The sequence below is a fragment of the Rhinopithecus roxellana genome, chromosome 8 (assembly GCF_007565055.1).
Source record: "Rhinopithecus roxellana isolate Shanxi Qingling chromosome 8, ASM756505v1, whole genome shotgun sequence".
Taxonomy (NCBI): Eukaryota; Metazoa; Chordata; class Mammalia; order Primates; family Cercopithecidae; genus Rhinopithecus; species Rhinopithecus roxellana.
The window spans coordinates 4,165,961-4,193,259 of NC_044556.1; the positions used below are offsets into that span (position 1 = coordinate 4,165,961).

General features: G+C 43.9%; 1 protein-coding gene across 7 annotated transcripts; it reads left to right on the top strand.

The window, feature by feature from the left end:
• Nucleotides 1-5,215: 5,215 nt before the first annotated feature.
• On the top strand, nt 5,216-26,688 carry ZNF442 (zinc finger protein 442). 7 transcript variants are annotated; one of them, XM_030936599.1, is made up of 5 exons: nt 7,399-7,800; nt 7,965-8,071; nt 18,942-19,068; nt 20,284-20,344; nt 21,355-23,309. In XM_030936599.1, exons 2-5 carry the CDS (start codon nt 8,015-8,017, stop codon nt 22,976-22,978), a joined length of 1,869 nt encoding a protein of 622 aa, XP_030792459.1. In that variant the 5' UTR covers nt 7,399-7,800; nt 7,965-8,014; the 3' UTR covers nt 22,979-23,309. The 7 variants fall into 7 exon arrangements, with proteins under 7 accessions (XP_030792460.1, XP_030792459.1, XP_030792458.1 ...); XM_030936597.1 differs by lacking the exons at nt 7,399-7,800; nt 7,965-8,071 and adding exons at nt 8,569-8,808; nt 9,900-10,016 and having other exon boundaries at nt 21,355-26,688; XM_030936600.1 differs by lacking the exons at nt 7,399-7,800; nt 7,965-8,071 and adding an exon at nt 5,216-5,237.
• Nucleotides 26,689-27,299: the final 611 nt, after the last annotated feature.

Sequence of the window (27,299 nt, forward strand, 5' to 3'; positions counted from 1 at the left end):
CAGGATGGTCTCGATCTCCTGACCTCGTGATCCACCCGTCTCGGCCTCCCAAAGTGCTGGGATTACAGGCTTGAGCCACCGCGCCCGGCCTTGTCTTTCATTTTAAACCTGAGCTTTGCTTGATGTAGGATTCGTGGTTAAGGTATGTTTCAGAGCACAGCATGATGAGAAACTGTTGTGTGACAGGCTGAAAGGAGGATCATAAGCTAACAAAAGCAAACATAGCCAGGCACAGTGGCTCCTGTCTGTAATCCCAGCACCTTGGAAGGCCAGAGCAAGATGAAGACTTGAGCCCAGGAATTCAAGACCAGCCTGGGCAACATAGTGACACCCTGTCTCTACCAAAAATTTTAAAATTAACTAGGCATGGTGTTTTTAACCTGTAATCCCAACTACCCAGGTGGCTGAGGCAAGAGGATTACTTGAGCCCAGGAGGTTGAGGCTATAGTGAGCCATGATTGTACCACTTTACTCTAACCTGGGCAACAGAGTGAGACCCTATCTCAAAAAATAAATAAATGAGTAAATAAGTACTATTTAATTCCTCTCACCATTATAGTAATCTATATAACTCATTGTCAAAAATCAATGAAGAATATAGAAACTAGGATGGAAAAAAATTATTGTGATTAGAGATGATAGCCATATTTGGTTGGGAGACTAAAGACAAAACATTTAAAAGTATTAGAAAACTGTTAAAACTTGGGAAGGAGTGAATTTCCTACTTATGGAGTAAACATGTACTACATTTACAATAACATGTATGCTATTGAAATAAAATCACATTTCTTGCAAAAATATATACATTTCTGAGGAATAGGGCTAACGTCTTTTTTTCTTTTTTTTGAAGGTTTTTAAAAGATGTTTATTTTGTATACAAAGAACTATCCTGGTTTTTCATTGGGTAGATGCCTTGGATAATCCTTTGAAGGAAGGTCATTTAGTCCAACTTAATGAAGCCTATATCCTTTGCATAGTTACAGAAACACTGGCGGCACATATTGAGGCCGTATTTCCAGATCAGACCATGCTGGTTTGAACAGATGCGACAAGAGTGAGAACCGCTGGCTCCAGTACAGCTGGTGACCCATCTTGCTCTCAGGTAAAAGCCTTTCTTTTATTTTTAAAGACAGAGTCTTCCTCTGTCGCCCAGGCTGGAGGGTAATTGGGGCATCACGGATCTCTGCAACCTCCGCCTCCCGGGCTCAAGCGATCCAAGCGATTCTCCCACTTCAGCCTCCCAAGTAGCTGGGACTATAGATGTGCACCACCACACCTGGCTAATTTTTGTTTTTTTTGGTAAAGACAGGGTTTTGCCATGTTACCAAGGCCGCTCTCCAACTCCTTAACTCAAGCAATCCACCCACCGTGGCCTCCCAAAGTGCTCGGATTACAGGCGTGAGACACTGCATCCAGCCTAGGGCTAATTTCATGTGCAGCATCTGTCTATGTTTCCTGATGAAATGATGTAAGGGTTAATTGACGTGTCACCTCCATGGATATATATATTAATACAACTTTGGTAGATTGACGATTCCTTGTCAGAACTCACACTGGCTAGATATGCCATAAATGTAATTTAGAAAACTCAGATCCGGCCGGGCGTGGTGGCTGACATCTACTGTAATCCCAGCACTTTGGGGGGCCAAGGTGGGCAGATCACGAGGTCAGGAGATCAAGACCATCCTGGCTAACATGGTGAAACCCTTTCTCTACTAAAAATACAAAAATTAGCTGGGCATGGTGGCGGGCGCCTATAGTCCCAGCTACTCAGGAGGCTGAGGCAGGAGAATTGCCTGAACCCCAGAGGCAGAGGTTGCAGTGAGTCGAGATCTCGCCACTGCACTCTAGCCTGGGCGACAGAGCAAGGCTCCGTCTCTAAAAAAAAATAAAGAAAGAAAACTGAGATCCAAATTCATTCATGCAAAATGTGCCAGAAAATTTGGAACATCAAGGAATTGTCATAAAATGTAAAACTCAATTCTCTTTATCAGTGCCTCCGGCTTAAAGTGGATCTGGACTATGGATTCCTATATCTTACTTTCAGAAAAAATCACATTGAGGTGAGAGAATTCTGTAAATAAGTTCTCTTGACACATAAATTCACGAGTTGAATAGGTAGTATTTTTTGATGAAATCAGTTAATAAAAATTTGCCTTTTATTTTATGTTTCTCTGGATGATTGCATTGATTGAAGTATATTTCATTTTTCTCTGTTTTTTTCCTTTCTTCTTCTTTTTTTTTTGAGATGGAGTCTTGCTCTTGTCACCTAGGCTGGGGTGCAATGGCGCTATCTGGGCTCACTGCAACCTCCACCTCCCAGGTTCAAGTGATTCTCCTGCCTCAGCCTCCCAAGTAGCTGGGATTACAGGTGCCACCACCATGCCTGGCTAATTTTTTTGTATTTTTAGTAGAGATGGGGTTTCATCATGTTGGCCAGGCTGGTCTCGAACTCCTGACCTCAGGTGATCTGCCCACCTTGGCCTCCCAAAGTGCTGGGATTACAGGCATGAACCACTGCCCCTGGCCTCTGCATGTATGTCTTCTTTGGAAAAATGTCTATTCATGTCTTTTGACCACTTTTTAACGGTGCTGTTTGTTTTTCTCTTGTAATTTTCTTTGTTTCTTATAGATGGTAGATATTAGACCTTTGTCTGATGTATAGTTTGCAGATGTGTTCTCCCATTTTGTAGGTGGTCTGTTTTCTCTGTTGATAGTTTCTTTTGCTGTGCAGAAACTCTTAAATTTAATTAGATCCCACTTGTCAATTTTTTCTTTTGTTACAGTTGCTTTTGCTGTCTTTGCCATGAAATCTTTGTCTGTTCCTATGTACAAGATGGTATTGCCTAGGTCTTCTTCCAGGGTGTTCATAGTTTGAGGTTTTACATTTAAGTCTTTATCCATCCTGAGTTGATTTTTGTATATGGTATAAAGAAGGGGTCCAGCTTCAGTCTTCTGCCTATGGCTAGCCAGTTAACCCAGAACCATTTATTGAATAGGGACTCTTTTCCCCATTGCTTGTTTTTGTCAGCTTTGTCGAAGATCAGGTGGTCATAGGTGTGTGACCTTATTTTTGGACTCTCTATTCTATTCTGAATTTTTTTCCTCATGGTTATATGAGTGTTTATTTTTGTCTGAAAGCTTTTGTAAGAATTTAAATCAACACAGTAATGAACTAGTTAAATGCTGCAATTTGTAAAAATATGCAAAATCTGTACATAAACCCCTGACATCACCTTTGACCCACTGCACCCTCTTTTCACAACTATCTAGGGAAAAGTAAGTATATAATATTATTCCAAAGGCAGTTAATGTGAAAGGCTGATGAAGCATCTGACAGAAAGATAGTTGATCCTTCAGAGAGAGAACAGAGTCTTGTGATAATAGATTGTCAGTGTGCGTGCATGCATGTGTCTGTAATTTTTAAAGGCATGAATATCATTTATTCATTAGTTATAATCAGACATCATTTTTTTTCTTGTTTTTCAAACATGCCCATTTGTATTATCAGGAAACACTACAGTTTTCTTTTTTTTTTTTTTTTTGAGACGGAGTCTTGCTCTGTCGCCCAGGCTGGAGTGCAGTGGCCAGATCTCAGCTCACTGCAAGCTCCGCCTTCCGGGTTCACGCCATTCTCCTGCCTCAGCCTCCCGAGTAGCTGGGACTACAGGTGCCCGCCACCTCGCCCAGCTAGTTTTTTGTATTTTTTTAGTAGAGACGGGGTTTCACCGTGTTAGCCAGGATGGTCTCGATCTCCTGACCTCGTGATCCGCCCGTCTCAGCCTCCCAAAGTGCTGGGATTACAGGCCTGAGCCACCGCGCCTGGCCAACACTACAGTTTTCACAAGTTGATTCAAGATTTTGTTTGATTGAATTATACTTGATGTTTGGCTCCTTTCTTTTTAGCCATGGGTTCCTGGTTCCAGTTCATGATGCTTTTATGTCTGGTACTTTTGTTACTGGGCCAGTCCTGGAAAAATAGCTGAGAAAGCAAAACAGCTGAAATGGATAATTATTTTCTTTTTCTTCTCTTTTTTTTGAGACAGAGTCTCGCTCTGTTGCCTAGGCTGGAGTGCAATGGTGCGATCTCAGCTCACTGCAACCTCTGCCTTCTGGTTTCAAGCGATTCTCCTGCCTCAGCCTCCCAAGTAGCTGGGATTACAGGTGCCCGCCACCATACCCAGATAATTTTTGTATTTTTAGTACAGACAGGATCTCACCATGTTGGCCAGGCTGATCTCGAACTCCTGACCTCATGATTCACCTGCCTCGGCCTCCCAAAGTGCTGGGATTACAGGCGTGAGCCACCGTGCCCGGCCGCTAATTATTTTCTCAAGCAGTAGATAAAATTTTTTTTCCCTAGACTGTTTATCTTTAGGTATGCTAGCTTACTAGGACTCCAGATGGCCTAGGAGCTTCAGGACCCTTTGCCAATTATCAGAGTTAGATAAGGCCTGCTCAAAACCAGAGCAAACCAGAACCAGTTGCCTTTAGATCAGGGATCCCCAACCCCTGGGCCATGGACCGGTACCAGATCGTGGCCTGTTAGGAGCTAGGCCACACAGCAGAAGGTGAGCAGCGGGCGAGTGAGCAAAGCTTTACTTGTATTTGACAGTCACTTCCCATCACTCACATTACTACCTGAGCTCTGCCTTCTGTCAGATCAAAGGCAGCATTAGATTATCATAGGAGCATGAACCCTATTGTGAGCTGCGCACACAAGGGATCTAGGTTGCATGCACCTTATGAGAATCTGGAAGATCTGTCACTGTCTCCCATCACCCCCAGATGGGACCATCTAGTTGCAGGAAAACAAGCTCAGGGCTCCCACTGACTCTACATTATGGCGAGTTGTACGATTACATCATTATATATTACAATGTAATAATAATATTTAAGTGCACAATAAATGTAATGTACTTGAATCACCCCAAAACCATCCCCACTCCAGTACATAGAGAAATTATCTTCTAAGAAACTAGTCCCTGTGCCGAAAAGGTTGGGAACTGCTGGTTTAGATCATTGACACCTTATTGTAAGATGAAAATCCTCACCCATAGAAGAAAGTCACGGCAGCTTTTTCGTTGTTGTTTTTTGTTTGTTGTTTTTTTTTTAGATGGAATCTAGCTTTGTCGCCAGGCTGGAGTGCAGTGACATGATCTCAGCTCACTGCAACCTCTGCCTCCTGGGTTCAAGCGATTCTCCTGCCTCAGCCTCCTGAGTAGCTGGGATTACAGGTATGTGCCACTACGTCCAGCTAATTTTTTTTTTTTTTTTAACAGAGACGGGGTTTCAATATGTTACCCAGAATGGTCTCGATCTCCTGACCTCGTGATCTGCCTACCTTGGCCTCCCAAAGTGCTGGGATTACAGGCGTGAGCCACCGCACCCGGTCCGTTGTTTTGTTTTGAGATGGAGTTTCGCTCTTGCTGCCCAGGCTGGAGTGCAGTGGTGCTATCTCAGCTCACTGCAACCTCCGCCTCCCAGGTTTGAGCGATTCTCCTGCCTCAGCCTCCCGAGTAGCTGGGATTACAGGCATGTGCCACCATGCCTGGCTAATTTCGTATTTTTAGTAGAGACGGGGTTTCTCCATGTTGGTCAGGCTAGTCTCGAACTCCCGACCTCAGGTGATCCACCCGCCTCGGCCTCCCAAAGTGCTGGGATTACAGGCGTGAACCACCACACCCGGCCAGCCTTTGGAACATGTGTGGTATAAAGAGACATGTTTATGATTTGTGCCTGCACATCTGAAGTTCCTTTCTGCCCATATTACAAATGTCCCCATCCCATATCTAGCTGCTTAAAATTCCCCAGCTTCCCACAGCTCTAGGAGCAGCAAGTGTCTTCGGAGCAAGAGCTGACTCTGACCCCTTCCTCTCTGGCCAGAAAATAAGTCCTGTTTTGCCTTTTTTTTTGTTCCATTAGATATTCTTTCTTTGTGACTCATACAAACTAGAGAAAGAACTCAGTTTACCAGGTACACTTGTATTTCATACAAATATGGGAAATCTTTATATTTTCAAAGTCTAATGCCTTGACTTTTGATTGGAGCATTTAATTCATTAATATTTAAAGTCTTGAAGGAGAGAGCATTTCCACACTGCACAGAGGACACAGAAGGGCAAGTTGAGCTCCTTCATCCCTAAATCCTTCAGTGCCCCTGCCCCATCACCAGGTGCTGATCCCACTGGTAACTGGCAAAAGGGTCTGGCTGCTTGCCGCTTGTGGAAAGAAGTCAAAATAATAACGAGTTGTGATAGGAGGGAGCGAGATTTCTTTATTATCTGTCCTAGCAGGGGAAGAACAGAAAGCAATTCCACTGTTCAATTTGTGGAGGGAACGCAGGGGTTTTTAAAGAAAGAGTTTGGAATGCAGAAGAGTCAAGGGGGGCTAGAGGTACCAGGTGGCGTGACTTGCTCTGGTTGCCCCCCTTGAATTATTGTCCCATTTGGTGAAGGGACTACTTCAAATTAGTCGCAGTCAGTCTTGTAGTCACTCTTCAGCTGGGTGTGGTTTCCGTCTTTGAAGTATTCTTTTGTTGGAGAGAGAATTGCAGAGGTGCCTGGTCCCTATCAGGATCCAACCCTTGAAGCTTCTAAGGAAATATATGACCAAATAAGAGAGCATGGTGTGTGCTTAATAAGTATTTAGGTAAATAAATGTGCATAGGCCAGGCGTGGTGGCTCACGCCTGTAATCCTGACATTTTGGGAGGCTGAGGCGGGCGGATTGCCTGAGCTCAGGAGTTCTCGACCAGCCTGGGCAACACGGTGAAACCCTGTCTCTGCTAAAATACAAAAAATATAGCCGGGCATGGCGGCATGCGCCTGTAGTCCCAGCTACTTGGGAGGCTGAGGCAGAAGTGTTTGAACCCAGGAGGCAGAGATTGCAGTGAGCCGAGATCGTGCCACTGCACTCTGTCCTGGGTGACAGAGTGAGACTCTTGTCTCCAAAAAAATAAAATAAAAATAAATGTGCATAAGGCATGGCAGTATAGTATGGGAAAGGAAAGAGAGTGGAGGTTCACAGTACATTCTGAAGCTGTATTTTAAGATGAGAGGTAACATCTATCCGGTTTATCTCGAAGTTATTATCTTGGGATCGGGAAGGGAAAGAGGAAAAGGGAAAGAAGAAGACAAAAAAGGTTTAAAACGTGGTTGGAGACTTAATTGCTAAGCTGCTGGTTACACACTCTGGCACTCAATTTCAGGAGTCAGAATCTGGCTTCTAAGCTTGGGAATATGTTTAACCTCCTGAAAGGGGGTTTCCTGCTGAACTGTGGCTGAAACTTCTCTGAAGTAATTCAGGTTGTTTTTTTTTTTTCCCCCTTTTTCTGATTCCTTTATAGAAAATTGCTGCCATATAATTCCAGATTTTCCATGCATTTAACAATTTTATTTCATTGTTGATGTGTTTTTATTTTCTGGTCTGAGAATGAGTAGATTGAGAGAGAAGGGGGGAGAAAGGCTTGACCATGGAGCCAGCAGCCTCATCCTAAATTCCTGATCCCTGGAGTACACCAAGCCTTCCCTCCTGCTTCAGTGTGGTTTGTGTGGTCTGGGCTCCCCTACTGCTCAGAGGCTAGGGGATGGCTCCACTGGGCAGTGAGTCTCGAATTCCCAGGACACACTTGAGGGTCCCCGTCCAGGAAGAAGGAGCAGGAAGAGCACATTGAGTACACGCAGGAAATTCCGCTTAAATGCAAATATCCCGTGGGAGGGGTCAGGTCACAGCGAAGGGAGGAAGCCCACCCTATCAAGGTCTGCGTCTGGAACCACTTCATCCGGCTCCACTCAGCTGTGTAAGATCGCTTCTTCTGTCAATCAGTTCTCGGGGGGGGCGGAACTTGGAGCTCTACCCAATCAGTGTTAGGGTCGAGTTCGTGGGAACTGCCAATCAGGCGTGCTCCCGGGAGGAGGGTGGAGCTTTCTCCACCCCTCTGAGCTCCTGCTCCCGGCTTTGTAGCTGAGAGACGCCTTGGCAGTTCAGTGGCAGGCTGTGTCGCACTGAGTCGTATGCTGGCAGCGGGGAGCCTTGGGGAGAACCCGGGACACCGCGGAAGCCGGGAAATGGTGAGTGTGCGGGGCCCGGCGTCCTGAGGCAGGGCGAAGGACTGGTTGGAACCGGTCAAAACCGGCTGTGGCGGGACTCGGGCGTCCCCGCGGAGACTGCGGGGTCTGCGGACCCGAGTTCCCCTGGCACAGCCTGCCCTTGTTCCCCTCAGCCGCGGGGTTGGGGGTGGGGGCTGGGCCGGCAGCCGGGACCCCGGGCGTCCTGTCCCGTTTCTGCGCGGCGACTACGGCCCCCCGCTCCAGCGCCCTCTCTGGGGCAGCTCCGCGCCCGCAGCCCTACGTCTCTCCAGATTGTGCGGCTGTAACCGGCACAGGTTCGCGGTCCGAGTCACTGCACCGAGACTCCAAGGGCTGCAGCAGAAAGAGTTTAATAGAGGGGTGGGGAGAAGACCCCAGTTCCGCCTCTGTGAGAGGTTTGGGGATGGGGGTGTTTAGGGGTCTGGACAGGGGCGGCTGAGGTGTGGGGTCGCTAGTTGGTGGGGAAGTGACGGCCGAATCCTGGGACGCGAGGTGAAGAAACCTCATTCTCCCGCTGAGTGGGTTCCCTCGTGGGGTTTTCAGCCTGCTTGGCGCCAGCCTTTCCGCTGGAATTCAAGATCTGAGAAAGAACATGGGCGAATCGAGTAGCTCTCCAAGATCTTATCCCCAGACACCATGGGGACGCAGGCGGTCAGCGTCTTCTGTGACCTGACTCTCAGGGAGGCGGCCTCGCGAGGCAGTGGGGCTGAGGGTGCCTGGTTAGTATCTAACTGCAATCAGAATCCAGATTCTTGCGTGGGGTTTGTGCATGGGAGGAGCTGTGGTCTGCGGGGTCCCCAGTCCCTTCTTTTCTTCCCAGGGTGACTGATTCCTCTTCGAGTTTTTCAGAGATGAGGGTAGCAGGGTCTCAAATCCACTACCCTATTTCCTCATTCTAACTCCTCCTGGAGGTGGTAGTAACTCCCTTGGTTTACAGAGCCTTACCCAGGCTAACTTTCCCTCCTCAATTCATAGCAACATCATGAACTCCTCCCTCCTCCGCCCCACCCGTGCTAAATTTCAGAGTCCCAGTGTTTTAATTTTCATTTTGTTTTCACAGATCAATGTCTGGCTTTTTTTTTTTTTTTAGACGGAGTCTTGCTCTGTTGCCCAGGCTGGAGTGCAGTGACGCGATCTTGGCTCACTGCAAGCTCCGCCTCCCGGGTTCACGCCATTCTCCTGCCTCAGCCTCCCAAGTAGCTGGGACTACAGGCGCCCGCCACCACGCCCGGCTAATTTTTTGTATTTTTAGTAGAGACTAGGTTTCACCATGTTGGCCAGGCTCATCTCGAACTCATTACCTCAGGTGATCCGCCCGCCTCAGCCTCCCAAAGTGCTGGGATTACAGGCGTGACTACCTCGCCCGGCCGGCTTCTTAAAAGATTTGTGTTCCTGAACATTTCACATGTGAGAAAGCAGAGAATAACCTGACACTCGACTGTAAACAACAAACAAAAAACCTTTGTGCCTCTCCTTCTTTTCTTTCCCCTGGGTGCGGATACCTTCCCAACATTGAGAGTCCCCTTTGGAAACTTTACGGAGTGATGTGTTCTCAGCCCACTCTCCGTCTTTTCCTGGTTCTGTTTCAGAACTGCCTGGGGTTGACCCAAGAGACACACAGCTGCCCTGTCTCTGGGAAGGTCTAGTGAATATCAGCCCCTGGGTCATTTCTCCCAGTGAGCAGCCTGAGGGGGTGGGGCCTTACAGAGAACAGCTGGATGCCTGGGTGGGATGGGAGGAATCTTCTGGTATATCATTTCTATAAAAAGCTAACCCTTGGGACAATCACCTTTTTCTTCCCCAACCCCAGTTTCCATTCCTTGGGGACACAGGCTGGTCAGCCAATTGAATGATCGTATTTGGGGGAGAAGACAGAAATGATTTCTTCCTTCCTGACTCTCAGACTAATGAAGAGAGAAAACAATATGTAAGCACTGGAGAACCCACTCATTCCGGTTGTGCAAGAACCTCCTATTCAGGTCATGTGTGCATGAGCCTGAAAAGCACACAGTGCAGTATCTCCTGGGGTGGTGGCGGGTGATCACTTTACTGAGCAGATGGGGGTGACTAATGTCCCAGGAGATAGGATGACCTTACCTGACACCTGAGTTAGACTTGTTTGTGTTTCAGTCAGCACTGCTCATCTCTGAGGTTGTCACATTGAAAAGAGGTATTCACTCTTTTCAGCTTCAACGTTTTATTAACTATAAGATGCATCCTATCATTACAGATTGATAGAGAAAATAAAGTATTTCCACAGAGGCCAGAAAGAGTTGGATTTCAGAAAACAGGTTATATATGTAGTCATCTGTTCCTTGTTTTTTTTTTTTTTTTTTTTTTTTTTTTTTGAGATGGAGCCTCTCACTGTCTCCCAGGCTGGAATTCAGTGGAACGATCTCGGCTCACTGCAATGTCTGCCTTCTGGGTTCAAACAATCCTCCCACCTCAGCCTCCTGAGTAGCTGGGATTACAGTCCTGCACCACCACACCTGGCTAATTTTTTTTTGTATTTTTAGTAGAGACGGGGTTTCGCCATGTTGGCCAGGCTGGTCTCGAACTCCTGACCTCAAGTGATCTGCCATCTCAGCCTCCAATTTTTGTTTAAAACAACAACAACAACAACAACAACAACAAAAACCCTTCATTTACTTTTTTTTTCCCCCAGAGCCTGTCAGGTAAGTTTCTCCAATTATTTCAAATGGAATTTCAGGACTTAGCAGTGATAGTATGATGAAGGAAAAATGTTTGGTCGTGCTTTCTTTATGGCTGCAGAAAAAGTGAACACATATTAACAGAAAATGTGGTATTTGATTGAATTATAAAGATTTACCAAAACTTTAGTTTCTTTCCTTTTTAGGGTGGGGAATTTAGGGCAGTGGATAACTGTTCTGTTCCTGTTACGTATCCTTGACAGATTAATGCTAAATTCTGTGGCACAGGACTTTCCAACAGCTAAAGAACTCAAATATTATTAATTTACTAAATGCCTTATTATTATGAAAGTAGTAACTAAATGGTATTTGTTGTCTGAAATGGATAGATACTTGTGCTTTTCCTATTTAACTTTATTTTTTATTTTTTATTTTTTTGAGATGGAGTTTCACTCTTCTTGTCCAGGCCGGAGTGCAATGGCGTGATCTTGGCTTACCGCTACCTCTGCCTCCCGGTTTCAAGTGATTCTCCTGCCTCACCCTCCTGAGTAGCTGGGATTATAGGCATGCACCACCACGCCCGGCTAATTTTGTATTTTTAGTAGAGACAGGGTTTCTCCATGTTGATCAGGTTGGTCTCGAACTCCCAACCTCAAATGATCCTCCCACCTTGGCCTCGCAAAGTGCTGGGATTACAGGCATGAGCCACCACTCCCAGCCTACCTTTATTTTTTATTTATTTATTTTTTTGAGATGGAATCTTGCTCTGGTGCCTAGGCTGGAGTGTACTGGCACAATCTTGGCTTACTGCAAGCATCATCTCCCAGGTTCAAGTGATTCTTGTGCCTCAGGCTCCTGATTAGCTGAGATTACAGGCTAATGTGGTGGCCCACACCTGTAGTCCCAGCTAACTTGGGAGGCTGAGTCAGGAGAATCACTTGAACCTGGAAAGTGTAGGTTACGGTGAGCCAAGATCGTGCCACTGCACTCCGGTCTGGGTGACAGAGTGAGACTTCATCTCTAAATAAATAAATACTAACTAAACTAACTAATAAATACTGACTAAACCAAGTAACTATCCATGTAAGGCATGGGAGGGAAGTGAATGGCCTTGAGTGGGGTGGAGAGGCCTGAGGCCGGTGACTCCCAGTTGAGGCCAATCTTGAGCCTGCAATGGGAGGTTATGGAAGGCCCACTTAAACTGGTTCTTCCTGGAAGCCTCCCCTGCAGGTGTCCCAACCTGATCAGTCCAGCCATGGGAGGAGGCTTTTATATTGAGAGAAGCTACAGAGCATTAGAAGGCTGAGGCGGTTGGGCTAATTCCCTGTTTGAGGTTGTATTTCTTACTGTTGTGGGGCTGTCGCTAGACATTCTCAAGTAAAATAAATCTGGATTTAGCTAAGTGACTTCATTCTAAAGGGGAAAGCATCAAGTATAAGATCTGAGGCATCCTAGCCGGGCACAGTGGCTCACAACAGTGAAACTGGGTCTCAAAAAAAAAAAAAAAAAAAGATCTGCGGCATCTCTAAGGTTGGGCAGAAAAGTTCTTTTCTTGCTAAGGGAAGAGCACCCAAGATTAGAAGGAAGATGCGAAGGGGAGGGCAGGATGGAGGATGAGAATCAGATTTTTTTTTGAGATGAAGTCTCGAGAGCTCTGTTGCCCATGCTGGAGTGTGGTGGCATGATCTTGGCTCACTGCAACCTCCAGCCTCCTTGGTTTAAGTGATTCTCCTGCCTCAGCCTCCCGAGTAGCAGAGACTACAGGCGCATGCCACTACGCCCGGCTAATTTTTTGTGTTTTTGTAGAGATGGGGTTTCACCATGTTAGCCAGGATGGTCTCAATCTCCTGACCTCATGATCCACCCGTCTCGGCCTCCCAAAGTGCTGGGATTACAGGCGTGAGCCACCATGCCCAGCCGAGAATCAGATTCTAGATCAGAGAATGTTTTACTCTGACCTAAGTCTGTTCTTCAGATGGGTTATGAAGGAGGGGTTTTATGCTGGCTCAGGCTGAGGATGGGTCAAAGTTCACAGTCCTGGAGCAAGGAGAGAAACTTAAGCAAACTTTTCTTTAGTTGTATTTTGTTCAGTATGATCAGCAAAGACAAAACTGCTCAGCTAATCATAAGATAAAAAATGGGAATTTGGAGGTTCTTTATCTGGCCGAGTTATAGTTTAGAAAAGCGGGGAGGGGCATAATCTAGGTAAGCAAAGGGTGCTTTTGTTTTGTTTTGTTTTGTTTTGTGGCTGCTTGTCCAGAACACAAAGAACTGGGCTTGGGGATTTGAGGTGATTTTCTGTCGTCTTATTTACCAGAGTTACAGGGCTTGGGTAAAATTCAACATTATCAGCATCCTGGTTTTGCATTCACTAAGTTGGTTTAATCAGAGTACAAATTAAAAAGTCTGTTACAGCTGATTTAGAGAAAGATACCTTTTGATTCTGCGTGATGGATAAAGCATTTATGAATCTGAGAGTTTATCTGGGTCTGTGATATAATAAAAAATGTATTTGGATGTGCTGGGTGGGTAATGTCAATCAAGAGGGGAAGATTTGCCAGTCCCTCCCCTTCCTTTGCTGTCTCTCTCTCTTTTTGGCTATTCTTGAGATACCTTTTATAACAAACTGATAACCTTAAGCAGAGTGACTTGCTGAGTTCTGTGGGTTGGCTTAGCACATTATTGACCCTGAGGAGAGGGTCATTGGTTTTATACACATTTGATTAAAAGGAAGGTCTCTGGGGCTTGCCACTGGCATCTGCCTGGCGGCTGATGGGTTGTGATACTCAACCCTCAACTTGAGGGGTCTGTAGTAATGTTGGGTGGATACCACTTTTTGTTGGAGAATTAGTGTACAGCAAATGCCATACGTTTGTTGTCAGAAGTTGTGTGAGGTAAGACACTACAGGTCAGAAGCATAACTGACCTAGAGTTTGTATTTTGTCACTCATTATAGGTTCAGTGTGTATTTATCTAGAAGCATAGTTTTGCCTCTTTTCTGTTTTCAGTTAGTTAATTTTACCATTAATATGCCCTCAGTATTATGATGAAAAGGCATTTCTGCTACTGGGTATCTACCAAAAGGAAAATAAATGAGTACATCAAAAAGATACCTGCACTTGTCTGCTTTTTGCAGCACTATTCACAAAGCAAAGATATGGAATCAACCTGAGTGGAGGATTGGATAAATAAAATGTGGTATGTATACTCATTGGGATACTATTCAGCCATGAAAAAGAATGAAATCATGTCCTTTGTGACAACAAGGATGGATTGGGAGGCAGTTATCTTAAGCAAAACAATTCAGACACAGAAAGACAAATACCACACGTACTCACTTAAAAGTGGGAGAATAGGCCGGGCACGGTGGCTCACGCCTGTAATCCCAGCACTTTGGGAGGCCAAGGCGGGTGGATCATGAGATCAGGAGTTCAAGACCAGCCTGACCAAGATGGTGAAACCCCATCTCTACTTAAAAAAAAAAAAGGCTGGGCTTGGTGATAGGCGCCTGTAATCCCAGCTACTTGGGAGGCTGAGGTAGAGAACTGCTTAAACCTGGGAGGCAGAGGATGCAGTGAGCCGAGATCGTGCCACTGCACTCTAGCCTAGGTGACAGAGTGAAACTCCATCTCAAAAAAAAAAAAAAAAAATGTGGGCAGATATACCTCCCACATGTAAATAACGTGTACACATGGAAGCAGAGTGTGGAATAATGGTCCGTGGAGACTCTAGGAGGGTGGAGGATGGTGGATGATGGGCGGTTGCTTGGTGAGTACATGTGCCTTGCTGCAGTGATGGATGCACTGAAGGCTCTGACTTCATTCACCACAATGCACTATATCGATGTGGCAACATTATACCCCATGAATATGTACAAACAAAACATCAAAATTTAAAAAGGAATGCACATTTCAGGGTTGTATTCTAGTCCTACTGAATTAGAAATTCTGGGGGCAGGGCTGGGCATGGTAGCTCACACCTGTAATCCCAGCACTTTGGGAGGCCGAGGCGGGTGGATCACCTGAGGTCAGGAGTTCCAGACCAGCCTGGCCAACATGGCAAAACCTGTCTCTACTAAAAATACACAAAATTAGCTGGGCTTGGTGGTGGGCGCCTGTAATCCCAGCTGCTTGGGAGGCTGAGGCAGGAGTATTGCTTGAACCCGGGAGGTGGAGGTTGCAGTGAGCCGAGATCGCAGCATTGCACTCCAGCCTGGGCAACAGAGTGAGACTCTGTCAAAAAAAAAAAAAAAAGAAAGAAATTCTAGGGGTAGGATCCAATAATCTACATTAAGTCCTCCAGATGCTTGTAATGCACATAAAGTATGAGAACCACTTCCCAGGAGCAGCTTGTTAAAATGTAATGCACAAAAATAGAACTAAAATGCAAAGAAAATAAACAAGTTGGAATAATGAAAAATATTTAATTGACTCCAAAGGCGTGAAGAGATGAAAGGAGAGGGGAGAAAATACGATGAAAAGTTTTCAATTTGTTTATTTGCTTCAATCTGTTTGACATATGCTGTTGTCTGAGGCTGTGAGTCACCAGGTCCTCACACATTTCGCTGTTCATGGGACTTGAGTTCTTTCAAGTTAACCTTATGATGTTGTTGAAAATGTTATTCTTTGTCGCGAAGTGCTAACACTTCATGAATTTTTAGCTCATTGAGATACTATTCATTGGGAAAAGTTGCTATATTGTAGATTATGGATAGTTTAAATTTATGAAGAAATCCTAATAGCAGGTGTAGATCAACTCTCAGACCATGGATGTGTGTGTGTTTATGCCTTGTAAAGATTTATGTTTTACATATCTCCATTGGTTTTTGCTGATTAGCACTGGTGTTGAGCATTTTTTCTTTGTGGTCTTTCATCTTCTGTGAAATAATTTTCAGTCTTTTTTCATGTTTAATTTATTTGGATATTATTGCCTTGTTTCTCTCATTCTTTTTTTTTTTTTTTTTTTTTTTGAGACGGAGTTTTGCTCTTGTCCAGGCTGGAGTGCAATGGAGTGATCTCAGTTCACCACTACCTCCACCTCCCAGGTTCAAGCGATTCTTCTGCCTCAGTCTGCTGAGTAGCTGGGATTACAGGTGTGCCCGCCACCATGCCTGGCTAATTTTGTATTTTTAGTAGAGACAGGGTTTTGCCATGTTGGTCAGGCTGTTTTTGAATTCCCAGCCTCAGGTGATCCACCCTCCTCAGCCTCCCAAAGTGCTAGAATTACAGGTGTGAGCCACCACAGCCTGTCTTTCTTTTTGTTTTTAAGCATACTGTCCATACTAACCAGTTTTCACATGGAGGGATTGCTAGTATTTATTTCCAGATGGTGGTTTATCTTTTTATTTCATTCTACAGTTTGATGGACTTTTTTTTTTTTTTTTTTTTGAGATAGAATCTTGCTCCGTGACCCCAGGCTAGAGTGCAGTGGTGCCATCACAGCTCACTGCAGCCCCAGACTTCTGGGCTCAAGGGATCCTCCCACCTCAGCCTCTCAAAATGCTGGAATTAAAGGTGTGAGCCACTATGACTAATTTTAACAGAGTTAAATTTGGAAAACTCCTCATTTGGGACCAACTTTCTTTTCTCTTTGTTGGTTGGGGGAGACAGGGTGTCACTCTGTTGTCTAGGCTAGAGTACAGTGGTATCATCCAGGCTCTCTGCAGCCTCTGCTTCCCTGGGTTCAGGTGATCCTCCCACCTCAGGCTTCCAGGTAGCTGGGACTACAGACACACACCCCCACACCTGGACTAATTTTTGTATTTTTTGTAGTGATCAGGTTTCAACATGTTGCTCAGGCTGGTCTTGAACTGCTGGGCTCAAGAGATCCACGTGCCTTGGCCTCTCAAAGTGCTGGGAATATAGGTGTGAGCCACTGCACCCAGGCTTTATTTTGTTACTTAAGAAAACTCTCGGCCGGGTGCGGTGGCTCACACCTGTAATCCCAGCACTTTGGGAGGCTGAGACAGGCGGGTCATGAGGTCAGGAGATCTAGACCATCCTGGCTAACACGGTGAAACTCCGTCTCTACTATAATACAAAAAAAAATTAGCCGGGCATGGTGGCGGGCACCTGTAGTCCCAGCTACTCAGGAGGCTGAGGCAGGAGAATGGCGTGAACCCGGGAGGCGGAGCTTGCAGTGAGCCGAGATCACACCACTGCACTCCAGCCTGGGCAACAAAGCGAGACCCCGTCTCAAAAAAAAAAAAAAAGTAGAAGAGAAACCATATTTACTGTACATTAAGTTGAAATGGATCATCATAAATGTTTTAGCCGGGCGTGCTGGCACATGCCTGTAATCCCAGCTACTTGGGAGGCTGAGGCAGGAGAATTGCTTGAGCCTGGGAGATGGAGACTGCAGTGAGCCGAGATCGTGCCACTGCACTTCAGCCTGGGCAGCAGAGTAAGATTCTGTCTCCCCCCACCAAAAAAAATTATTTATCTGTTCTTGTGAAGCTGTCACTTTGTTGGTGAGAAAGCTTTTAGCATTTTTATACATTTGTGACTTCTATTAGGTTTGGGGATATCATTTTTTGTTGTTGTTGACTACTAAAGGTCTGATTTAGCTATTTAGGGAATATTATTGATATTCATGAGAGGTGACATTGAGTTCTTTCTAAGAACATGTGCAATCTGTCCCCTTTATTCTCCTTTGACATTATCTAATAAAAAGTTTAAAATTTTTACATTGGGATGGTGAAGTATATTTTATTAGTCTTTTGTTTTGCTTTGCTACATTTGAGGAAACCTGTTGCCAGCTTCTAAATGTTCTGTCTTAGTGTAATCACATAGGATGGGCTGAATCCCCCAAGTAACATGTTGCAGTAAACATTTTGAAAAGTTATTTATGAATGTCATTCATTAGAGACTCAGTGCCCAGAGTGTTTCCTTGTGCCTACCTTAGTGTGTTTTTTGTTGCTTATAACAGAATACCTGAAGCTAGGTGATTGAAATGAAACAATATATGTATTTTGTAGTTCTGGAGGCGGGGAAGTCCAAGGTCAAGGCTGGACATTTGGTGAGAACCTCTTTGCTGGTGGAGATTCTGTCGAGTCCCTGTGTGGCACAGGGCATCATGTGATGAGGGAGCTGAGTGTCTAGCTCAGGTCTCTTTCTCTTCTCATAGGGACATAAGTCCAACTCTGTCACTACCCATTTATTCTTTAAGCTGTTAATCCAAGAATGGATTAATCTTGATTTTCTTTTTTTTTTTTTTTTGAGACGGAGTCTCGCTCTGTTGCCCAGGCTGGAGTGCAGTGGCCGGATCTCAGCTCACTGCAAGCTCCACCTCCCGGGTTTACGCCATTCTCCTGCCTCAGCCTCCGGAGTAGCTGGGACTACAGGCGCCCGCCACCTCACCCGGGTAGTTTTTTTTTTTGTACTTTTTAGTAGAGACAGGGTTTCACCGTGTTAGCCAGGATGGTCTCGATCTCCTGACCTCGTGATCCGCCCGTCTCGGCCTCCCAAAGTGCTGGGATTACAGGCTTAAGTCACCGTGCCCGGCCTAATCTTGATTTTCTTCAGATCCAAACCCTCAAGACCCAATAACCTCTTCAAGCCCCACCTTTCATTACTGTCACATTGCGGATTAAGTTTCAGCATGCATTTTGGTGGGGACAAACATTCAAACCTAGCATTGGCTGATCAGCTATGCTCCCACTGCTGAGCATGTAACAAAATTCCAAGCTCCCCAAGAGAGGATAAGAGTTAAGCAAATACTATACTTTTTCCATAAACAGTTTATGCATACTCAGCATCTGTTGTTAGTTATGTTGGTGGAGACCCTCTATAAATCCAGTGCCAGAGTACATGAAGGATCCAACTTTGTTAACCAGCATCTGTAAATATATACAATCTCAGGACTCCTCTTCTTGCACAGTGAGTCGTAGGACTTTGTCATGACAGGAATTACAGACCCACTATAAAGTAGACATTAGGGATGATCCTGGCAATAAAATTCACTCATTTAAGTCATCAAAAAGAGACTTGTTCCTATTTGACTATTATTTATACAACAACATTCAATTCTAGCATCAGAATTGCTGTGTTGGAGAAAGTGTGGACAGAGAATAAGGGTGGATTTACCATGTCATTGAATCATTGCTTAGAAACAATAGTATCATGCAAAGTTTATGAAGTGGGTGTAAATTTTTGGTACTGTCAGTCTCAACCTTCCTCCTTTGTACATATGGAATGTTTCAGAATTCAGTTGCCTTTGAGGATGTGGCTGTGAACTTCACCCGGGAAGAGTGGGCTTTGCTGGGTCCATCACAGAAGACTCTGTACAGAGATGTGATGTGGGAAACCATTAGGAACCTGGACTGTATAGGTAAAAATGACATTATGTCTTCACTTAGTCAATTAAAGATATTTTTTTCGGCCGGGCGCGGTGGCTCAAGCCTGTAATCCCAGCACTTTGGGAGGCCAAGACGGGTGGATCACGAGGTCAGGAGATCGAGACCATCGTGGCTAACACGGTGAAACCCCGTCTCTACTAAAAAAAACTACAAAAAACTAGCCGGGCGAGGTGGCGGTCCCAGCTACCCGGGAGGCTGAGGCAGGAGAATGGCGTGAACCCGGGAGGCGGAGCTTGCAGTGAGCTGAGATCCGGCACAGCACTCCAGCCTGGGTGACAGAGCCGAGACTGCGTCTCAAAAAAAAAAAAAAAAAAAAAAAAAGATATTTTTTTCTTGGTCACCAATGCTGTTGAATGATTTGAAATATGGAAAGGGGATATAGTTGACCCTTCAACAACACAGGGTTAAGGGATGCCGGGTCCCCAACCAGTTGTACATATTCCTGTAACTTTTTGTTTACCACAACTTACCCTTCAGTTGACTGGTCACAAAAACAATTGATTAACACATATTCTGTCTGTCACATGTATTGCATACTATATTCTCACAATAATGTAAGCTAGAGAAAATAAATGTTAAGAAAATCATAAATACATAAAAATGTATTTACTGTGCATTAAGTTAAAATGGATCATCATTAAGGTTTTCATCCTCATTATCTTCTCATTGAGTAGGCTGAGTAAGAGGAGAGACTGGTCTTGGTGTCCCAGGGGTAGGAGAGACTGAAGAAAATTTGTATATAAGTGGACTTGTGAGCCAGGTGTGGTGGCTTACGCCTGTAATCCCAGCACTTTGGGAGGCCGAGGCGGGCAGATCACCTGAGGTCGGGAGTTCGAAACCCACCTGAAACCCTGTCTCTACTAAAAATCCAAAAATTAGCTGGGCATGGTGGTGCACACCTGTAGTCCCAGCTACTTGGGAGGCTGAGGCAGGAGAATGGCTCGAACCTGGGAGGCAGAGGTTGCAGTGAATGGAGATCACACCACTGCACTCCAGCTTGGCGACAGAGCGAGACTCCATCTTAAAAATACAAAATAAGTGGACTTGTGAGGTACACACCTATGTTGTTCAAGACACAGCTATAATTCAGTGAATGAATCATGCATGATTCCATTGTACATAAAATCTTATAGTGTTTTTAGAATTTTATAATAATCTACAGTGTTTTTTCTGTGTCCACCTTTTAGGAATGAAATGGGAAGACACAGACGTTGAAGATCAGCACAAAAATCCCAGGAGGAGCCTAAGGTAATTTGCACTCACAAGAGAAAGACATGTATTTGTGGAGCAATTCTTAGGATGACAGGAAATTATACAACTAGGCAAAGAAAATGAACAAGCCCAGTATAAATTTATTCCTAGAAAATTTTCTCCAGAAACATATACTTAAATGTGACATAGCTATTCAGTGTTTGCAAAAATAGTTCCCTTAGAAATCATATGAAGAGGCCGGGCGCGGTGGCTCAAGCCTGTAATCCCAGCACTTTGAGAGGCCGAGACGGGCGGATCACGAGGTCAGGAGATCGAGACCATCCTGGCTAACACGGTGAAACCTCGTCTCTACTAAAAGAATACAATAGCCGGGCGAGGTAGTGGGCGCCTGTAGTCCCAGCTACTCGGGAGGCTGAGGCAGGAGAATGGCGTAAACCCGGGAGATGGAGCTTGCAGTGAGCTGAGATCCGGCTACTGCACTCCAGCCTGGGCGGCAGAGCAAGACTCCGTCTCAAAAAAAAAAAAAAAAAAAAAGAAAAAGAAATCATATGAAGAATTCATCCGGGCGTGGTGGCTCACACCTGTAATCCCAGCACTTGGGGAGGCCAAGGTGGACAATCACAAGGTCCAGAGATTGAGACCATCCTGGCCAACATGATGAAACCCCGTCTCTACTAAAAATACAAAAATTAGCTGGGCATGGTGGCGCATACCTGTAGTCCCAGTTACTCAGGAGGCTGAGGCAGGAGAAATACTTGAACCGGGAGGTGGTGTTGCAGTGAGTCGAGATCGCACTGCTGCACTCCAGCCTGGCAACAGAGCGAGACTCCATCTCAAAAAAAAAAAAAAGAATTCCATGTGTTTATCATTGTCAAGAAAACAGCTGGGGTCTAGTTATCTTGTACAACATTCAGTCCATTCACATTCGAGCAGTGCATAAAGCCTACACGTTGCATGATGATGTAAAATGTAAATCCAGTACCTACTAATAAATATAAAGTCATTTATAAATAAACCTTTATTAATATACTTCTTATGTTTTACAGATGTCTTATCGTAGAGAGATTCAGTGAAAGTAGCCAGATTCCAGGTAGTACTGTGAATGAAAAAACTCGTGGAGTAGATCCATGTGAAAGCAGTGTGCATGGAGAAGTCATCATGGGTTGTTCATTCCTTAATTGCTACATCACATTTGATGCTGGACACAAACCAGATGAGTGTCAGGAATATGGAGAAAAGCCACATACACATAAACAATGTGGGACAACCTTCAATTATCACCACTCTTTTCAAACACAGGAAAGACCTCACACTGGAAAGAAGCGCTATGATTGTAAGGCATGTGGGAAAACCTTCAGTTCTTCAGGAAACCTTCGAAGACACATAATAGTACAACGTGGAGGTGGACCTTATATATGTAAGTTGTGTGGGAAAGCCTTTTTTTGGCCTAGTTTATTTCGTATACATGAAAGAACTCACACTGGAGAGAAACCGTATGAATGTAAGCAGTGTTCTAAAGCCTTCCCTATTTACAGTTCCTATCTAAGACATGAAAGAACACATACTGGGGAGAAACCATATGAATGCAAGCACTGTTCTAAAGCCTTCCCTGATTACAGTTCCCATGTAAGACATGAAAGAACTCACACTGGAGAAAAACCCTATAAATGTAAACAATGTGGAAGAGCCTTCAATGTTTCCAGTTCGCTTCGAATACATGAAAGAACTCACACTGGAGAGAAACCCTATGAATGTCAGCAATGTGGGAAAGCATTTCATCATCTGGGAAGCTTTCAAAGACACATGATAAGGCACACTGGAGATGGACCTCATAAATGTAAGATATGTGGGAGAGGCTTTGATTGTCCTAGTTCACTGCAAAGTCATGAAAGAACTCACACTGGAGAGAAACCCTATGAATGCAAGCAGTGTGGAAAAGCATTATCTCATCGTTCAAGCTTTCGAAGTCATATGATAATGCACACTGGAGATGGACCTCATAAATGCAAGGTATGTGGGAAAGCCTTTGTTTATCCCAGTGTATTTCAAAGACATGAAAGGACTCATACTGGTGAGAAACCCTATGAATGTAAAGAATGTGGTAAAGCCTTCCGTATTTCTAGTTCCCTTCGAAGGCATGAAACAACTCATACTGGAGAAAAACCCTATAAATGTAAATGTGGGAAAGCCTTTATTGATTTCTATTCCTTTCAAAATCACAAAACAACTCACACTGGAGAGAAGCCATATGAGTGTAAGGAATGTGGGAAAGCATTCAGTTGTTTCACATACCTTTCTCAACATAAAAGGATCCACACAGCTGAAAAACCTTATGAGTGTAAAACATGTAAGAAAGCCTTCAGTCATTTTGGTAACTTAAAAGTCCATGAAAGGATTCACTCTGGAGAGAAACCGTATGAATGTAAGGAATGCAGGAAAGCATTCTCTTGGCTCACTTGCCTTCTACGACATGAAAGAATTCACACTGGAAAGAAATCTTATGAATGTCAACAATGTGGTAAAGCTTTCACTCGTTCCCGTTTCCTTCGAGGACATGAAAGGATTCACACTGGAGAGAAGATGCATGAATGTAAGGAATGTGGGAAGACACTGAGTTCTCTCAGTTCCTTGCATAGACATAAAAGGACTCACTGGAGAGATACTCTATAAATGTGGGAAAGCATTCATTAGTTTTATTTCATTTCAAAAATGTGAAATAAATCACATAGGAGATAAGCCTCAAGAATGAAAACACATGGTAAAGCCTTAAGATGTTTCTTTTGCATATGCTTATCCCCTAACCATTTGTAGGGGATTGGTGTGGTTCCAGACCTCCTAAGCGTACCTAAATCCACAGATGCTATGTCCCTTTTATAAAATGAGATTTGCATGTAACGTATCCACATCCTCCTGCATCCTGTAAATCATGCCTAGATTATTTAATTTTTCACCAACCCAAAGCTTTTGTAAAAGTAAAAATAAAAAGTAGGTTACTAAAATACCTCATGTGTTGTAAAAGCTATGTAAATAGTCATTTTATTGTATTTTTTTAGAGAATCATGAAAATAATCCTATAATTTTGAGAACAAACCCAGTCATCGCAGGCCTGCCTACATAGTACATGTCACCTAGAATGTTACAATTTCTTTTTTTCTTTTTTTTAAGACAGAGTTTCACTCTTGTTGCCCAGGCTGAAGGGCAATGGCACAATCTCAGCTCACTGCATCCTCTGCCTCCTGGGTTCAAGCAGTTCTCCTGTCTTAGCCTCCCGAGTAGCTGGGATTACAGGCACATGCCACCTCGCCAAATTTTTTTTTTTTTTTTTTTTTTTTGTATTTTTAGTAGAGACAGGGTTTCATCATATTGGTCAGGCTGGTCTCGAACTCCTGACCTCAGGTGATCTGCCTGCCTCGGTCTCCCAAAGTGCTGGGATTACAGGCATGAGCCTGTAATCTACAGTTTCTTTTTTTCAGCAATCATAGATTGCTTTTATTTAATGACCTGGAATCGTGTGCTAACACTTACGAAAATCCTGGTCCTTCTTCCTTGATAACCCAAGGATGATGATGATGATGATTACAGTATGGTGCCTAATATGATTCACTGAGATGACTAGATGGGTGGCAGTGTAGATAAGCAGTGAGACATCAGGCTCACTTGAATCTTGACAAGATGTCAGGATGATCATCTGTGTTGGATGAACCAGGTTCTGATTGCAGATGCTGAGTTTGGAAGAGACTAAATAATACTAATGTCAGGATCTGTTCAGCATGAGAGCTGAAGATGTGTACACATTGAAAGATCTATCTTCATATTTGCAGATATTTAGTTAGAAACATTGTAGGAAGTTGGTTATTTTTCTTTAAATATCCTTGCAGTGTTTGTTGGCATGTTATCCCTCGGGTGACACAAAGGCTTTGTTCCATTGAAGGATCTTACTTGAGGATGGCAATCTTTTTATTTATTTATTTATTTATTTTTTGAGACGGAGTTTCGTTCTTATCGCCCAGTCTGGAGTGCAGTGGCGCAATCTCGACTCACTGCAACCTCCACCTCCCAGGTTCAACTGATTCTCCTGCCTCAGCCTCCAGAGTAGCTGGGATTACAGGCATCCACCACCATGCCTGGCTAATTTTTATTTTTAGTAGAGATGGGGTTTCACTATGTTGGCCAGGCTGGTCTTGAACTCGTGACCTCAGGTGATCCACCCGCCTCAGCCTCCCAAAGTGCTGAGATTACAGGCGTGAGCCACTGCGCCCTGTGAGGATTGTAATCTTTAATACTTTCACCTTGCAGAAGCTGTAGATGCCCCAAAAACTGCTGCAAATTTTTCAGGTGTCACATCTTTGATACTACCTCTTCTAAGTCTGCATCATCATTATCATCATTATCTGTAGAGAATTTCAGTATATCTTCAAGTTCCTTGTTAGTAAGTGTTTATGCTCTCTTATGTGTGTTGGGATAGAAAGATTAAGGAAAGGAGAGATGAGAAGGTGGCTCAACAGTTGAGACAGGTTTATTGAGAGTAAACCTGAGAAGGGCTTCCAGCCGGCAGGGTCAGGTGCAAACTTTTCTTACAGCCTGAGGCTTTTTTAAAGGGCCCAGTGGGGAAGTGTGCTTTGAAACAAAATTATATTAAGGAGGGGTTAGGGAAGTCCTGGCTGTTCTGTTACAGTTAGGGCCATTATGTTCTGTTGAAGTTATGAGTGGGGCTGACATTTGCAGTTTTGGCCAAATTAGAAACTTACAACTTAGGATGGAGGGGTGTTATAAAGATGGCAGTGCTGTTGTCCTGTCAGTGTGTTCCTCAGTAAAGTCTTCAAGCATGTCATAGATCATCTTCCCCACCAACCTCCCTTGCCTGCAGCATTTGAGATATTCCTGATATTGCATCAATAGTGGAGAAGCTCCTGAAATCATTGACTTCCTCACTCCATAATGGCTTCCAACACCCAATGAAGTAGTAGGAGGAAAACATGGGTATCCTCTCCTGGTAGCCTCCAGAAGAAGGTATTTCAATGTGGGGAGAGTGGTCAGCTATGTCACAGGTCACTGAGAATTTGAATAAGACAAGGAAGAAGGGTTGAGTGTAGATTTTGGCAAGTATTTGGTCACTGGGGGCCTTGATAAGAGCTGTTTCATTGGAGTGTTCATGGGAATAACTTGCAGAGAAATATATCTCAAATAGACCTCCACAATGTTGCCTAGAGAGCAGTGTTACGCTTTGAACTACCAACATTAACCACTGGAACTGCCCATCTGGAAGTGTCTTTTACAGTGCTGGTACAAACTAGAATACACCCAGGAAGGGATCATTTTATACATGTTTCTGTGCTACTTGCTATATCTTCTTAGTGTTCCATACATGTAATTACCTATTCCATCCTACCCCAAAGTACTGATAATCTCCATTCTACTTTCTCTGTGAATTTAACTATTCATAGAGAGAGATATATGTGGAAGTATGCATGTGCTCTTCCATGTCTGGCTTATTTCACTTAGCAGAACATTTTCAAGGTTTATCCATGTGGTAGCATGTATCAGGAACTCATTGTTTTTGTGTCTGAATAAATTTCCACTGTATAGTTAAAGCATACTTTGTTTATCCATTTTTATATTGATAAACGTGGGTTGTTTCCACAGTAATAATTTGGCTGCTATCAATAAGGCCACTGTGGATATGGTATGTATATGTCTGTGTGAGTCCCTGCTTTCACTTCTTTTGGATATATACCTAGGAGTGGAATTGCTGGTTCACAGAATAATTGGTGTAAACCTTTTTCAGGAACAGATATATTGCTTTACAAAGTGGCTACAATGTTTTACATTCTCTCCAGCAATGCATAAGGGTTTCTGTTTTCCACATTGTCACATATACTGGTTATGTCGTATTTTTTTTTTTCATAATAGCCAATTAATGGTTCTGTACTGGTTTTTCATTGTGGTTTTGATTTGCATTTCCCTAATGACCAATAATAATGAGCATTGGTTTTTGTTTTTGTTGGTTGTTTGTATATTTTTTGAACCAGTTTGTTTTAAAATCCTTTGCTCATATTAAAATTGAATCATTTGTGTTTTGTTGTTGAGTTGTAGGAATTCTTATTTAAAATTTTTAATTTTTAATATTTCAAAAATTTCTTTTTTTTTTCAGCTCCCAAATGCTTGGAAGAGAGTTGTAGGAATTCTTTATACACTGTGGGTATTAAGCCCTTATTTTATATGTGATATGCAGATGTGTTCTCCCTTTCTGTAGGTTTTCTTTTCATCTTGAGATTGTCCTTTGGTGCGCAAAAGTTTTTAATTTCGATGTAGTCCAGTTTGTCTTTTATTGGTTGCCTCTGCCTTAAATGTCATATCCAATGAATCATTGCCAACTGTAACAAAATTTTCCTCTATGTTTTCTGCTAAGTAATTTTTTTTTTCTCCCTCTGTCACCCAGGCTGGAGTGCAGAGGCATGATCTTGGCTCACTGCAACCTCCACCTCCCAGGTTCAAGCGATTCTCGTCCCTCTGCCTCCCAAGTAGCCAAGTAGCTGGGATTACAGGCAGCCACCACCACACCTGTCTAAATTTTATATTTTTAGTAGAGACAGGGTTTCACCATGTTGGCCAGGCTGGTCTCCAACTCCTGACCTCAAGAGATCTGCTTGGCCTCCCAAAGTGCTGGGATTACAGCTATGAGCCCCTGTACCCAGCCTCTTCTAAGTGTTTTATAGTTTTAGTTTTAGCTTTTAAGTATAGGTCTTTGATTAAATATAAATTACTATTTATACATGACGTAATGTGATGGTTCACTTTTTTTTTTTTTTGAGACGGAGTCTCGCCCTGTCGCCCAGGCTGGAGTGCAGTGGCCGGATCTCAGCTCACTGCAAGCTCTACCTCCTGGGTTCACACCATTCTCCTGCCTCAGCCTCCAGAGTAGCTGGGACAATGGGCGCCCGCCACCTCGCCCGGCTAGTTTTTTGTATTTTTTTTTTTTTTTAGTAGAGAC